The 16,974-nt window shown below is 37.2% G+C and overlaps 1 protein-coding gene across 8 annotated transcripts in view; it reads left to right on the top strand.

The window, feature by feature from the left end:
- UPF2 (UPF2 regulator of nonsense mediated mRNA decay) overlaps positions 1–16,974 on the top strand; it is a 121,869-nt gene that overhangs the window by 10,869 nt on the left and 94,026 nt on the right. For all 8 annotated transcript variants that reach the window (XM_036254583.1, XM_036254577.1, XM_036254561.1 and 5 more), the window contains exons 3-4: positions 1,382–2,161; positions 13,559–13,719. In XM_036254583.1, coding sequence (XP_036110476.1) covers positions 1,382–2,161; positions 13,559–13,719 — 941 coding nt within the window. The remainder of the gene's footprint in view (positions 1–1,381; positions 2,162–13,558; positions 13,720–16,974) is intronic.

Below are 16,974 nucleotides of genomic sequence, written 5' to 3' on the forward strand. Positions count from 1 at the left end.
GTTTTTAACTATTTTCTAGATAAACTGAGTTTGTTAATCTTTGATTAAAGGAGTTTTACCCTATAGTTCCCTTCTGGTTCCTTTCCAAATTTTTAAAGTTATACTTGAATTTTAAGACCCATACGTAGCAAGGTTACTTAATTAAAAGTTTGGTTAAAAAATTTTTTTTAATTGATTTTAGAGAGAAAGGAAGGGAGAGAGAGAGAGAGAGATAGAAACATTGATGAGAGAGAATATTGATTGGCCACCTCCTGCATGCCCCCCACTGGGGATTTGGCCCACAACCTGGGCATGTGCCCTGACCAGTAATCAAACCAGCAACTTCTTGGTGTATGGGTCAACGCTCAACCACTGTGCCATACCAGCCAGGGCAAGTCTCAAAACATTTTTTTTTTTTTTTTTTTTTTATTCTTCACCCAAGGATACTTTTCTGTTTATTATCAGATAGAGTGGGAGGGAGGGAGAGAGACAGAGACAGAGACAGAGACAGAGACAGAGACAGAGACAGAGAGAAACATCGATGTGATAGAGCCACATGGACTGGTTGCCACCTGTATGACCCGACCAGGGCTGGGGATGAACTGCAACTAAGGTATGTGCCCTTGACTAGAATTGAACCTGCAACTCATTGGTCCTCGGGCCAGCACTCTAAGCACTAAGCCAAACTGGCCAGGGCTCAAAACAGTTTTAATGTAGTCTTTTATAATGTATATTCTTTAGCAGAAGTATTCTTTGTGGACAAATTTTTTCTGTTTTCCTAATTATTTTGTCTGCTTTAGGTTTTTTATCCTTCCCAAGCATATCATTTTATAATTTTTGTATTTAATACCACATGTTTTATTTGTTTATTTTTTTCAGTTTTTTTTGAGGTATAAATGACAAGTAAAAGTGCTTTATCCATTTAGTTTACCAGTTGGTAGAATGATTTTTTTTTTTAATCCTTACCCAAGGATCTTTTTCCATTGATTTTTCAGACAGATTGGTAGGTGGGGAGAGAGAAAGTGAGAGAGAGAAAGAGAGAGAGAGAGAAACATAGATGCGAGAGAGACACATTGACTGGATGCCTCCGCATGACCCTGAACAGGGTTGGGGATCAAAGCGCAACCAAGGTACATGCCCTTGACTGGAATCACACCCGAGATTCTCTGGTACCAGATGAGCCTCTAACCGCTGAGCCACATCGGCCAGGGTGTGAGTTCTTATTATCTTAATTCATTAATAAAAAGTCTTTAAAAGTAGTGAAAAGGCCTTTTGTATCTTTTGTTCTTGGATTCTGATGCTTATGTGATTACTTTTTCATTGGCTTTCACCTTTATGATATTTGGCAATGATGCTTTGAAGTAAACAGGGTATTTTATTTACTTGTTTCTTTTTTATATAGGGAGAAAGAGGAATCTCTTCAGCTTCATCAGGAAGCTTGGGAACGACATCAGTTAAGGAAGGAACTTCGTAGCAAAAATCAAAATGCTCCAGACAACCGACCAGAGGAAAATTTCTTTAGCCGACTAGACTCAAGTTTGAAGAAAAATACTGCTTTTGTCAAGAAACTAAAAACTATTACGGAACAACAGAGAGACTCCTTGTCCCATGATTTTAATGGCTTAAATTTAAGCAAATACATTGCAGAAGCTGTAGCTTCTATTGTGGAAGCAAAACTGAAAATATCTGATGTGAATTGTGCTGTGCACTTATGCTCTCTGTTTCACCAGCGCTATGTTGACTTTGCCCCGTCACTTCTGCAGGTTTGGAAAAAACATTTTGAAGCAAGGAAAGAAGAGAAAACACCTAACATTACCAAACTAAGAACTGATTTGCGTTTCATTGCAGAATTGACAATAGTTGGGATTTTCACTGACAAGGAAGGTCTTTCTTTAATCTATGAACAGCTAAAAAATATAATTAATGCTGATCGGGAATCACATACTCATGTTTCTGTGGTGATTAGTTTTTGTCGACATTGTGGAGATGATATTGCTGGACTTGTACCAAGGAAAGTAAAGAGTGCTGCAGAGAAGTTTAATTTGACTTTTCCGCCTAGTGAGATAATTAGTCCAGAGAAACAACAACCTTTCCAGAATCTTTTAAAAGAGTACTTTACATCTTTGACCAAACACCTGAAAAGGGACCACAGGGAGCTACAGAATACTGAGAGACAAAACAGGTGATTTTTAAATGTTTCTCAGAATTGAGAATTTATTTTTGGAGCTCATACTTAAAAATGTTTAAAGTCTTCATGCTACTGAAAGAACTTGTGGAAAAGGGCTCATTGCAGGTGATTTCTTAACATTCCAGGAAAATTTCAAAGTGTAACAGTCTTAAGTACTCCTGTTTAAATGTGAGTCTGTCATAGATTTTGAGTCTGATTTTAAAAGAAATCTGGCAAGCATATGGTGATTTTTACCTTGGATTTGTTTTCTTCTTGTGATTTAAAAAACTCAAATGTTTACTTTTTCTATCACTTGAACTTACTTGCTATTCTTTTTTTGTGTGTTTCACGGTTCCCTCTCTATAACAGGTTTGCTCTTATTGTTTTGTGTTTTAATTTATTGATGCCACCATTGACACTCTTTTTTAAATGGTTTATTCGTTATAGGTGGTATTTTAGATCAGAAAATTAGAAATTAGTGCACCAAATTCGCCATGAAAAAATTTTTAACTTAAAAAAATCCTGACTTGATATTTTTTCTTTGATTTTCAGATAGAGAGGGAGGGAGGGAGAGAGAGAGAGAGAAAGAAACATCGATGTGAGAGAGACACATCGATTGGTTGCCTCCCTCATGACCCCAACCAGGGCCATTGATCAAACTGCCACTGAGGTACATGCCCTTGACCGGAATCAAACCCATGACTCTTTGGTCATGGGCTGACATGCTAACCACTGAGCCATACTGACCAGGGCGAATGCAACCATGTGAAGTACATTTATAAGAGTCCTTCTCCTGGCAATATCCATTAAAAAATAGAGAGAAATGATGTATGTACATGTGGTAATTAGTGAAGACACCTGATTTAGGTGCCACTTTTGTTGTTACAAGATAATATAGGCTGCTGTGTAGCATCTGTACCTAATAGTGCTCAACACAGTAGAAGTTGATGGTAGTAGTCAGTGGCCATTAGGTCAGCTCTTATGGAGGGTGGATTTCGAGGGCTGAGGGGTACAGAAAGGAGGCAACAGCAATAGCCTTTGGCTGAGTACTTTGCAACTATATTTGAAGTTTATGGTTGAAAGTCTGAAATAGCTATTGATCCAGGAAGTAATATGGGGAGTACACTTTTCTATTTCCATAAGACTGCAGTTGGGAAGGAATGACTGATTTAAGTAGTTACCACTAGAATTTGATTTATTTAACCAGAAAAGAAGACGAATAGTTCATACCAGTAGTGCAGTTAGGTCAGGGTTAAGGTAGGTGCAGAGGCTATATGGGTAAACCTTGGTGGTTGAGGGTTGCTCAGAGGTGAGAATTTAAGATGACAATGGTGTTTCACAATGTTTCTTTAAAAAAAAATTCTTGCCCTGGCCAGTTGGGCTCAGCAGGTAGAGCGTCAGCCCATGGACCAAAGGGTCTCAAGTTTGATTCCAGGTCAAGGTCATGTACCTAGGTTGTAGGTTTGATTCCCCGCCCCAGAGGGGCTTGTGCAGGAGGCAACCAGTCAATGTGTCTCTGTCACATTGATGTTTCTCTCTCTCTTCCTTCCTCTCTCCCCCACTCCCTCATTTCCACTGTTATCTAAAAATCAATGGAAAAATGTCCTCGGGTGAGGATTAACAACAACAACAAAAATCCTTGTTTTGTGCTTTGAGTAGTGAGGACTGTTTTAAACTTTAAAGGGGCAACCAGAATATTCATATAGTCAGTAATGAGTTAAAAAGGAAAATAGTTATCTTCTATTAATAAATATCAACTATTTAAGGTTTCTTAATTTTGATTTATATAGTGTTTTGTCGTTTTTCTTGTCTTTTTTTTTTATATATATGTCCTACCTAATACAACACAACTGATTTTGTAAGTATGCTTTTATTACTTTTTATTGGCTATTTTTAATCCTCATCCGAGGACATTTTTCCATTTTTTGTACAGACAGTGTGGGAGGGAGAGAGAGGAAGAGAGAGAGAGAGGGAAACATCGATGTGAAAGGGACACATCGAGTGGCTGCCACCCGCACGACCAACCAGGGCCAGGGACATGCCCTTAGCGGGAACCGAACCTGGGTCTCTCCAGACCGCAGGCGGACGCTCTAACCGCTGAGCCAAACCAGCCAGGGCTGTGTTTGCTTTTGATTGGCCTCACAGAAGCGTAGAAATGAGATTCTACAATGATTTAATCTAATCACTCTTCCAGTGCAGGAATCCATTTTGCAGGTTATCTGACAGATAAATTCTTTCTCCAAAAACCTCTCAAAAGAGATTAGTACTGTAAGGCATTCCAGTGTTGGACATGGATTTGCTAGGAATTCAAGCTGAAATTTAACTCCCCATAAACTGGTTGCCTTTGATGTATTTCTTTTCTCTAGTGCAGATGGCATAAAGCTATTCAAACAGGGTCCATGACCTGATTACCTATTCACAGTGAATTATATATAGAAACTGAGACTAAGCATTTAGACATTTTAATAACAATTTTCCATTGTCATGATATTGTTACTGTAATTTATAAAAGTCTGTAATGACCAGAATAAAATTATTCCTTTACCACAGATAGTTTGAGAAGCACTGGCTTCTCATTCAGATATTACTCATGATAATATCTCAAAGGGTGAGGCAAAGTAGGTTTACAGTTGTCAGTATGCAAAACAGTGTTTATTCTTGTATTATCATTTATTAATTATTGTATTATTTTCTAAGTGAACAACTGTAAACCTACTTTTGTCTCACTGTGTATTTGCAGACTGCTCAGATGTTTCCCTTTCATCTTCAGGCTAAATACCTCCAGTTCCTTCAGTTTGCTCCATAACTTCTAGACACTTCACTGTTCATAGGACATTTGTTTTGGATGCATTATTTTCTGCCTAGAACCTAAAATTCCATTAGTCTTTATAGTTGCCTTGTCAGTCTTTGACTTTTTGTTAGGCTTATATTAGCCTAATTTCTCTCCTCAAATGAACTGTTTCAAAGCTAGTTCTTCGCTTAGAACTAGTGAAATAATTTTTTTCAATCTAATTTCAGATTATCTCTTGTAAACTTTATTTAGATGCTTTTAGCATATCATTTTAACCTAAATGATGATTGTGAACATTGATTATATGTATATAATTTTTATTTTTTAATTTTCACCTGAGAACACTGTCATTTTTTGTTCAGATAGAGTGGGAAGGAAAGAGAGGAAGAGAAAGAGAGAGAGAAACATTGACATGAAAGGGAAACATCAAGTGGCTGCCTCCTGCACCACCCAACCAGGGCCAGGGACAAACTGCAACCGAGGTACGTGCTCTTAGTGGGAATCGAACCTGGGTTTCTCTGGACCATAGGCTGATGCTCTGACCACTGAGCGAAACCGGCCAGGGCAATAATTTTTTAAAAATGTTTTCATTGATTTTTTTTTCTTTTTTATTCTCACTCGAGGACATTTTTTCATTTTTTGTTCAGATAGAGTGGGAAGGAGAGAGAGAGAGAGAAACATACATCGATGTGAAAGGGACACATTGAGCAGCTGCCTCCCGCAGGGCCCAACCAGGGCTAGGGACAAACTGCAACCGAGGTACGTGCCCTTAGCGGGAACTGAACCCAGTTCTCTCTGGACCACAGGCCGACGCTCCAACTGCTGAGCCAAACCATCCAGGGCTTATTGATTTTTTTTTTTTAAAGAGAGAGGAAGGGAGAGAGAGGTAGAAACATCATTGTGAGAAACATCCATCAGCTGCCTCCTGCATGCCCCCTACCGGGGATCGAGCCCACCACCTGGGCATGTGCCCTGACTGGGAATGGAATCCGGACCACTCAGTCGATGGTGTGGCTCAATCCACTGAGCCACACCAGCTGGGCTATATGTATATTATTAATTGTACTTATCACTGGCCACTTTCAGCTTGATAAGCAGATCTGTTTTTGCATTATTCAAGTCACCATGAACATTTTGTACAGGAGGACATAGTGTTAAAAGCAGTTAGAAACTTTTATGCGTTTAAATATAGAAACATTAACCTGTGGTTATTAGAGGAGGTTATTTGTCTAGTATAAATTGACCTTAGCAGCATAGCAGTCTTTTTGTCATGGGAGACCATTCACCCAAATGTAATAATTTGGGTAATGTGAGAATCTTAATCAAAATATAGAAAATAATTGGCATATGGCTTAATAAATAACTCATGCTTTAGGATAGCTTCAGTTTGAGTAGCCTCTAGTAAAGTGATTTAAATACTTGATGTTAATGTTAGTCTCCTTTTTTTTTTTTTTTTAAAATCCTTACCCGAGGATATTTTTTCATTTATTTTCAGATAGAGTGGGGGTGGGGGTGGGGGAGAGAAACTTCTCTCACATTGATTGGTTGCCTCTGGTTCCACCTGGACCAGGGCCAGGGACTGAACTGCAACCGAGGTATGTGCCCTTGACTGGAATCGAACTCGCAATTCTTTGGTCCGAGGGCCAACGCTCAAACAGCTGAGCCATACCAGCCAGGGCTAGTCTCTTTACTTATAAGGAGTAATAGTGTAGTTATAGTGTACTGTTAAAATGATCAGTTTCTAACATTTTCTCTCTCCCAGTCATTTTCCAGTAGGTCTTTTGAGTATTTTTCTGCATCATGGGAATAAATTATGGGCAGTAGTTTTTCCCAGTATGGTTTCTCTTAAGCATGATAGTGCTAGAAATCGAAATGGGTATTTAAGACTCATATTTAGTTAAATTATTTTAAGCCTTTTTCAATATCTTGATAATGCTGGTTTAAAAAAACCAAATACACTGTTTTCAGTGTATAAATCCCAAGTGCTCTTGATCATTTTAATTTGCTTGGGTGATGGCACTATTCTTAGAGGTTGTGAAATCTTAGTCTATACTCAAAAATTCATTCAACCGCCTGGCCAGTGTGGCTCAGTGGTTGAGTGTCAGCCTATGCACTAAGAGGTTGCTGGTTCGATTCCAGGTCAGGGCACATGTCCCGGTTGTGGGCCAAATTCCTGGTGCGGGGCATGCAAGAGGCAGCCAATCGGTGTTCTCTCTCATCAATGTTTTTCTCTCCCTCTCCCTTCCTCTCTTTCACACATCAGTTTTTTTAAAAAGTTTGTTCAACCAATTAAAAAAAAATCTAGTGTTAACATTTCTTGTATTTTCTTAAAGACACTGTAATGAATGAATGAAAGGCAGTACAATAACTGAATGAGACACTGAGTCTCAGCTGTTCTTTTCTCATTTTCTGGGCTGATATTAGAGAGCTAGCTACTTCTGTTTCTAAGCCCCTGAGGGATTTAGATAATTAGCAAGCAATACAACTGACCCTAGAATTGGGTGAAGTGTAATAAATTTGAGTTTATATGCTTTTTGTACTTAAAAGAATATTTTTTAAAATACTTAAAAAAAAAATCCTCACCCTAGGATATTTTTCCATTTATTTTCAGATAGAGTGGGAGGGAGAAAGAGAGAGAGAAACACTAATGTGAGAGAGAGACATCAATTGGTTGCCTTCCTCATAACATTGACCAGGGCTGGAACTAAACCACAACTGAGGTATGTGCCTTTGACTGGAATTGAACCCGCGACTCTGGTATGTGTGCCAACGCTCTAACTGCTGAGCCAAACCAGCCAGGGCTAAAATACATTTTGGTTAAATGATTGATCTAGGGAGTTATAATTAATATTTATACATTTAAAACTATCATGTAACAATATTTACCTATTTAGAGTTTATATCTTCTTTGTAGATTTTGCTTTGTATTACATTCAGTGGTCTTTATACTTGAGATATACTTTGTACTTTGGATATTATTTTCATAGAGGTAATATGACCTAGTGTTTTGGGGGCCATTTAATAAAAATTGGTTGATGAAATGATTTAACTTTTATTAGATATAATTCAATGTAAATTGTGTAACAGAATTGTCTTACTATATAGTGAAATCATGAATTCAGATATTTAGTCAGAATTTTTGCCTGAATAATTCTGAAATGTCTTAATTCCTGTTTTCCTCCTTGATTGGTGGGAATGGTGGCAGAATTACAACCTTCATAATTGCATATTGAGTTCAGCAGCAGTAAGTGATTTGTGTTCAAGTTTGTTAAAGAAATATAGGTTGAATGAAGGCTTTCTTCCTATTGTTAATAAAATCAGAGAGGTGTTTTTTATTAATGCAAATTAATGAGACATTTCTTTACCAACGTAGAAACTTAAAAACAAATTGACCATAAATTAACTAGTGTTACCTTTCACTTTCCTTCCAGGTAAGTTGTACCTTGCCTTTACAGGTAGATTGTTTGATAAACTGTGTAGTATTTAAGCACTATTAAGATGTTATATCATTATGCTTTATTAGACTTAGTGGCTTTAACAACTTTATAACTGCTCTAAAATTGTTACCTTCTTGCAGATATTCTCTTGATTCTGATTCAGTGACTTTGACATAGTGGTTTAAAAATATTTGATTGCCCTGGCCGGTGTGGCTCAGGTGTTTGGAGCGTTGTCCCATACACAAAAAGGTGGCCAGTTTGATTCCTAGTCAAGGAACATGCCCAGGTTGCAGATTTGATTCCTGGTTGGGGCAAGGACAGAAGTATCTCTCTCTCTCTCGCTTTCTCCCTCTCTACTTCTCTCCCTCTCCCCCTCTTCCTTCCTCTCTCATATCAATAAAAATATGTCCTCGGTGGAGGATTAAAAACAAACAAAAACTGTATATATATATTTGATGAGTATATGCTTAACTGTGCTCTAGTATCTTTTCACATAAGATTATAAGACATTCATAACCGAATTCTAAAATGAAATGAAAAGAAAATGTAAGTTAATTCTCATGAAAATTTGACAATGTGCTAAAGGAGATGAAAAGTAAAACCTAGTCATTTTTTATGGGTCTGCTTCATGATTACTTTTTCAGCCATGTGTTCTGTTATTTTGCATGACTCCATAGATCAGAGCTAAAATGGATTTTCTGTTTTCTTGTCAAGATTTTTTTCTGTTTTAATTTGAGTAATAGAAGATCAAAATAATACTTGCCATTGAGGTTCTTGCCTTTCAACAGTGGGCTCTGGCTTTTTTTTCCTGAGGAAAATACTATTTTACATTGATAATAGTACATTACATGTATCATCTTAATTGATCACAGCACCCTTGAAAGAAATACCTCTATTTTGAATGTGATAGATCAGATTTAGGGATTAAAGAGCTTGCCCATTGTGATTTAGATAGCAAGTGACAGAATCAGTTTCTTTCCTGCCTCTTCATATTATATTTTTCACATCTTCCATAGTATTCATCTTCATCTACATTGAGTGCTTGTACTTGTTTTCTAAGTGTCTAGTAAATACATTAGCCACTCGATATTTACCAAGTCATATCCAAACAAAAGAAGGACCCAAAAGAGGATATAAAACTAGCTCCTTCAGTATATAAAAAACTTGCCTTTGACATATGAATTTGAGAGATATTCTAATTTTAGTATTAAGTACTAAGGGATCATTTTAATTTGAAAGCCAGTACAGTCCAATAGTTAAGACCATGGGCTCTGAAGCCAGACTTGCTTGGGCTTAAGCCCTAGATTTGTCAGTTACTCATTCTGTAACTTTGGGCAAGTTACCTCACATCTCTCTGCTTCAGTTTTCTCTTCTGTAAAATGGGATAACAATAGTACTGTGCCTCTGAGATTAAGATGAACAATGCAGTGAATTTATGTGTGTGACATAATAATAGTATCTGGCTCATTGTAAGTATACAATAAATATTAGTTTACTCTTAATATATTGCCTGTCTAATCCTTCAGAAAGATTTTTAAATGAGAATTTCTTATTGTACCATTTTATGATTTTGAAAATATGTGTGCTAATCTTTTTAAACTTTCATAGCTTATTTTATAAATTCACTTTTAAAACTATATAAAACAACAGTAAACAATATACAAGATGAAAGAAATGACAAGAAAGTCAAGCAATAATAAAAATGAAAAAATGGAAAACAAAATATGTGTCTTAATACTAGAATTTTTTTGAGGCATTTATGACATAATGCTTGATTCAAGAATGGCCTATTTGATATTTTCTTTCGGCTTTACAATCTTAAATTAGTAATGTAAAAACACTCTAGAAATCAAGGATTGATGTGCCTTAGGGGTGCTTCTAGACAGTGATGTCTCATATATTGAATGAAGGTTTACTTTTTTGTATTTTTATTATAATGAATATAACTTGGAAGTTATATTAATATAAGTGAGTTCATTCTCTCTCATGAATATAACTTGGAAGTTATATTCATCATTGCTTACTTTTCATATCATGTAATATTCATGAGAGAGAATGAACTCACTTATATTAATAATGATACTAATTCAGTTAACTCCAGTTTTGACAGGGAGGGCAAACTGTGTCCCATGGAGCAGATTAGGCCCACCACTAGGTTGTTTCTTTTTGTTACTGAGGTTATATTTTTATTTATTTCTTTTTAGACAGAGAGGAAGGGTGAGGGGTAGAGAGAGACAGAAGCATTGATGTGAGAAAGAAACTTTGATCAATTGCCTTCCATATTCGCCCTTACTGGGGATCGATACTGCAAACTCGGTAGGTGCCCTGCCCGGGAATTGAACCTGTAACCTTTTGGTTTATGGGATGATGCTCCAACCAACTGAGCCACCTGACCAGGGATATTATACCTTTTAGTATAATTTGCTTCAGAATAAACACTTAAGTTTTTATTAATTATCATTTTTCCTAATAATATGTTGCAGAACATTTAGAATAGCCTACTTTGAGTAGTATTCAAATCATTTATTTTATTTATTTAATTTTAATGACTTTTTTAAACTTCCAAAATGACATTCTAATGGAAAGTTTTAACAAGCTTATTCTAAGTAATGGTAGTCATTTATTTCATGGGTTGAATACTTTTAAATGCTTGTTTTTTTAATTTTTAAAATTTATTCATAAAACCAAAATAAACTTGCTTTTTGCCTATAAAATTAGTCTGAAATAAATGTTTGGAGAAAGAAACTCCTCTATGACAATGTTTTTAGTGTTTTTTTTTATCCTTACCCAAGGACATTTTTTCATTTTTAGTTCAGGTAGAGTGGGAGTGAGAGAAAGAGAGAGAGAGAGAAATATCGACGTGAAAGGGACAGAGTGAGTGGTTGCCACTCACACGACCCATCCAGGGCCGGGGACAAACCGCAACCGAGATACGCGCCCTTAGCGTGAACCGAACCGAGTCTCTCTAGACTGCAGGCCAACGCTCTAACTGCTGAGCCAAACCGGCCAGAGCATAATGTTTTTAGTTTTAAGAGAAATGCTTTTTAGTCTGGATTATTATGGATAAACTATTTTAACATCTTACTAATCTTTCCGTAGAATTATATGGTCTAATGTATATTTAAATAATAAGAAAATGATTGACAATTTCTCATATTAGATCTTAATAGGCCAGATTTGGGGAAAAAGAAAAGATTGTAGAGATTGGAATTAATCTATATATATTAATCTATCTTCTGCTTGTAATGGGAACCGATACTCCTAAAACAGAAAATGTTATTTGGAATGTTACAACAGTTAAAAACAATTTTTTTTTAAATCTTTACCCACTGATATTTTTCCATTGATTTTTTTTAGAGAGAGTGGAAGGGAGGGAGGGAGGGAGGGGGAGAGAGAAAAAGAGAGAGAAACATTGATGTGAGAGAGACATTGCTTGATTGCCTACTGCACATGCCCTGACCACTGGAATTGAATCTGCAACCCATCTACATGACCTTGACTGGGAATTGAACCCATAAACCCTTTAGTTCGAGGGCCAACACTCTAACCATTGAACCACACTGGCCAAGGCTGGAATGTTACCACATTTAAACAAATTTTATGTGGGTAGGAATGGAGTAAGATGGGGAAGCCTGGAAATTGTTTCAAATGAGCAGAAACGAATAAGTGTAAGCATGGTCTTTCTACTTTATTTTTGTAACTTTTAAGAAGATAACATCACAGAAAAACCTCTATACCATTTTCTTCTCTGTTCATAAGAAAACCCAAGTGACAAGGAATTAAAAAAAAACTTACAAATATTACTTTTGAAAATTACTTTTAATTTACAATTTAAAATTGATATTTTAAAACCTATATCGTATTTGCATTAAGATTTATTAATTTCACATGTTACACTACTATATATGTGGTTATTTAAAAAAAACTGAATCCAGCCATTGATGGTTTGGCTTAGTGGTTAGGGTGTCAGCCCTTGGATTGAAGGGTTGAGGGTTCGATTTCCCGTTCAGGGCACATCCCTGGGTTGCAGGTTTGATCCCAGGCCCTGGTTGGTGTCTTGTGGGAGACAACCATTCGATGTGTCTCTCTCACATTGATGTTTCTCTTTCTCTCTCTCTTCCTTCTCCTCATCCTCCCCCTTCTACTCTATCTTAAAAAAAATTAATGGCCTGGTCATTGTGGCTCAGTGGATTGAGCATTGTCCCATGGACTGGGAGGTCCTGGTTCGATTCCCAGTACGGGGCATGTGTCTCTGTATGTCTCTCACATTGATGTTTCACTCTCCTTTCTTCTTTCTTTGAAAAAAATCAATTAAAAATTTAATGGAAAATATAACCTCTGGTGAGGATTAACCAAAAAAATAAGAAACCTGAATCCAACTATGGACATTTCAACTTGATATAGTAAGATTTTTATATGACGTTATACAGTTAGAAATTTTTCAGTAGTTTTACATTTCCTTTTTTTTTTTGTGGTACGTGCCCCTAGTGGAAACTGAACCCAGGACTCTGGTCCGCAGGCTGATGCTCAAACGCTGAGCCAAACTGGCCAGGGCAGTAGTTTTACATTTTTAATTAGGAGTAGTTTATTAGTAAACTGAATGCAGAGTAGAAAAGAAATGTGTCCTCTGCCCCTAGAGATGGCCTAGCCTTAGTTAAGTGAATTGTTCAGTTAATATTTGTTACATAGATAAATAACCAATACTTGCATGGTAAATTGAGAATTGGCTAATGTGAAAGAGAAGAGCTTTTTCAAAAGATAATGGTAGTTCAAGTCATGAATGTTTAAAGATACTGGTTCTTTCTATAACCTGTTGTTTTTGATAACAAACTTGTTTAGGTTGTGTTAACTTTTTGGTTAACTGTACCTCTGAGGGGAGTACGGCTGTAACAAGACTAAATCATTTTTATTTAGTGGCATATTCTTAAATGTTATGTTTGTAGGCGTAATTGTTAGTCATACTTTTCTTTGAAGACCCAATGTTAAAATGTAATTGCTTAGGTGAATTTGATTATACAAATTTTAGTTTTTAGATATATCTTGAAAATGCTAAATAATAAAAATAAGTTGTCAAATAATATTGTGGTAATAAGCTTGTGTGATATATGGAACATTACCAGTGCAGTAGTACATAGTCACATCTATTTTGATAAGATTATCAGATTATTATTATTTTTTTTGTAGGCGTATTCTACATTCTAAAGGGGAGCTAAGTGAAGATAGACATAAACAGTATGAGGAATTTGCTATGTCTTACCAGAAGCTGCTGGCAAATTCTCAGTCCTTAGCAGATCTTTTGGATGAAAATATGCCAGATCTTCCTCAAGACAAACCAACACCAGAAGGTAAGAAAGATATACTTAAAAACAAATATTATCATTTTTTAGTAAGTACTGTCACTAAAGTGTATTATTGTCTGGTGTGTATTGAAAATTTAAGCCTTTTAAATGCCTTTTTGGCCTGTGGTCTGGAGAGACCCGGGTTCGTTTCCCACTAAGGGTACGTACCTCAAGTTGCAGTTTGTCCCCGGCCCTGGTTGGGTCATGTGGGTGGCAACCACTTGATGTGTCCCTTTCACGTCGATGTTTCTCTTTCTCTCTCCCCCTCCCACTCTGTCTGAACAAAATATCGAGAAATGTCCTCAGGTGAGGATAAAAAATTTTTTTTTAGCCCTGGCCAGTTTGGCTCAGCGGTTAGAGCGTCGGCCTGCGGTCCGGAGAGACCCGGGTTCGGTTCCCGCTAAGGGTCACGTACTTCGGTTGCAGTTTGTCCCCGGCCCTGGTTGGTCGTGCGGGTGGCAGCCACTAGATGTGTCCCTTCACGTCGATGTTTCTCTCTCTCTCTCCCTTCCTCTCTCTCCCTCCCACTCTGTCTGTACAAAAAATGGAAAAATATCCTCTGGTGAGGATTTAAAAAAAAAAAAAAAAAAATCTTTTTTAAAATGAAGTAAGTAGTAAGACCTAGTAACCTTGAAAAACTACTTGAAATGCTTCTCTGAATATAAAGACTTTAAACATAGGGGAGCCCTGGCTGGTTTCGCTCAGCGGTTAGAGCATCGACCTTTGGTCCTGAGAGACCTGGGTTCTGTTCCCTCTAGGGGCATGTACCTCGGTTGCAGTTTGTCCCCGGCCCTGGTTGGGTCGTGCAGGTGGCAGCCACTTGATGTGTCTCTTTCACGTCGATGTTTCTCTCTCTTCCTCTCTCTCCCTCCCACTCTATCTGAACAACAACAACAAAAAAATTGAAAATAAAAAGAAATAAACATAGGGGATAATAATTAGCTCATATTATTATGATGAGTTCCTTTAGGTTCTTTTGTAACAGATATCCTTAGAGTTATAGAAAAATTAACTTTATTTATTAAATAGGTGATAAAGTATATTGAACCTTTGGAATTCTAATATTTCTATATGCTTATTTTTTTTTTTATCCTCACCCGAGGATATTTTTCCATTTTTTGTACAGATAGAGTGGGAGGGAGAGAGAGGAAGGGAGAGAGAGTGAGAAACATCGACGTGAAGGGACACATCGAGTGGCTGCCACCTGCACGACCAACCAGGGCCAGGGACAAACTGCAACCGAAGTACGTGCCCTTAGCGGGAACCGAACCCGGGTCTCTCCGGACCGCAGGCCGATGCTCTAACCGCTGAGCCAAACTGGCCAGGGCTCTATATGCTTATTTTTAATGTTTGTTTTGAATGATATATTATCTTAAATTGTTATTTAGAACTAAAGCTTACCTTTCAGTTTTGTTTATTATTTTATGAGAGTTGTATTTTTATATTATTTTAAAGGTGTTTTAAACTTACTTTTTGATTGTCCTTAAGTTGTAGGGTCCCTAATGTGTTACTCTATTCTGTCATATGAACTACTTGATAAAATAATTTATATTAGGTAGCTGTGTTAATAAATTATTAATTTTTATACTTTAATATTTATTTCTGAAATAAATTATTAATCTTACAACTATCTGGCATTCCCATTTACTTAAAAATCTTAACAGTGAAGTATTTGTACAGTGTGTGTATTACATGCCGTTGAGCTGGCTCCAACTGCTAGCGACTCTAGGAGTGAGTGTTGCGTAGTGTCCTGTTTCAGCGGTCCTATTCAGCTCCTGTGGAATCATGTCTACAGCTCCTTTGATGGAGTCAATCCATCTCATATTTGGTCTTTCTCTTTTCTTGCTGCCTTCTGTTTTTCCCAGCACTCTTGTTTTTTCCAAAGAACCCTGCCTCTCATGACGTATTTATAAAGTAGGGCAGCTTCAGTTTAGTCATTTTTGTATCCTGTGATGTTTCAGGCTTAATTTGCTCTACGACCCACTTGTTGTTCATCTTTCTGGAAGTCCAGGGTGTTGGCGGAGCTCTCCCCCAATACTGTATTTCAAATGAATCAGTTTTTTTCCAGTCAGCCTTCTTCACTGTCCAACTTTCTCATCCTTGCATAGTATTTGGGAAAAGAGGGTGTGGATGACCCTTAATCTTGGTCTTTAATGACATATCTTTGCTCTTGGAGATCTTTCCTGATTCTTCTATTGCTACCCTTCTGAGTCTCAGCTTTCTCTTGATTTCTTGGCTGCAGTTTCCATTCGAATTGATAAATGAACCAAGGTAAACGATTTCAGTGTCTTCATTGTCTATGTTAAAGTTGTTTCTTCTCTATCATGATTTTTGTCTTTAATGTTCAAATGCAGTCCTGCTTTGGCACTTTTCTTTCACTTTTATTAGAAGTTTTTTTGAATTTGTAGCTACTTTCTGCCAGTAAGATGGTATCATCTACTTATCTTAAGTTATTAAATTTTTTAAAAATTTTTAAATTTTATTTTTTTAAATCTTTATTGTTGAATGTATTACAGATGTTCCTCATTATTCCCCCATTGACCGCCTCCTCCCCACTCCTGCCCCCCTCTTGCGTTTTCCCACACTGTTGTCTGTGTCCATTGGTTATGCATATATGCATATAAGTTCTTTGGTTTATTTCTTCCCACCCTCAACCCCCCTTCCCTTTAAGGTTTGTCAGTCTAGCAACCCATTTGTACTTCTTAATCCCTTCACCTTTTTCACCCATTCCTCCATCCTCCCTCCCATCTGGCAACCAACAAAATGTTCTCTATATCTATGAGAATGTTTCTGTTCTGCTTGTTCATTTTGTTTATAGATTCAATCGTTGATAGCTATGTTTTCGTTGCCATTTTGTTTATTCATATTTTTTTTATATTTTTCTTCAGCATTTCATATAATACTGGTTTGGTGGTGATGAACTCCTTTAGCTTTTCCTTGTCCGGGAAATTCTTTATATGGCCATCGATTCTAAATGACAGCTCTGCAGGATAGAGTAATCTTAGTTGTAGGTTCTTGCTTTTCTTTTTTTTTTAATCCTCACCCGAGGACATTTTTCCATTTTTTGTTCAGATAGAGTGGGAGGGAGAGAGAGAGAAACATCGATGTGAAAGGGACACATCGAGTGGCTGCCACCCGCACGACTGACCAGGGCCGGGGACAAACTGCAACCGAGGTACATGCCCTTAGCGGGAACCGAACCCGGGTCTCTCAGGACCGCAGGCCGACGCTCTAACCGCTGAGCCAAACTGGCCAGGGCGG

This window comes from Molossus molossus, unplaced genomic scaffold (assembly GCF_014108415.1).
Source record: "Molossus molossus isolate mMolMol1 unplaced genomic scaffold, mMolMol1.p scaffold_m16_p_1, whole genome shotgun sequence".
Lineage (NCBI taxonomy): Eukaryota > Metazoa > Chordata > Mammalia > Chiroptera > Molossidae > Molossus > Molossus molossus.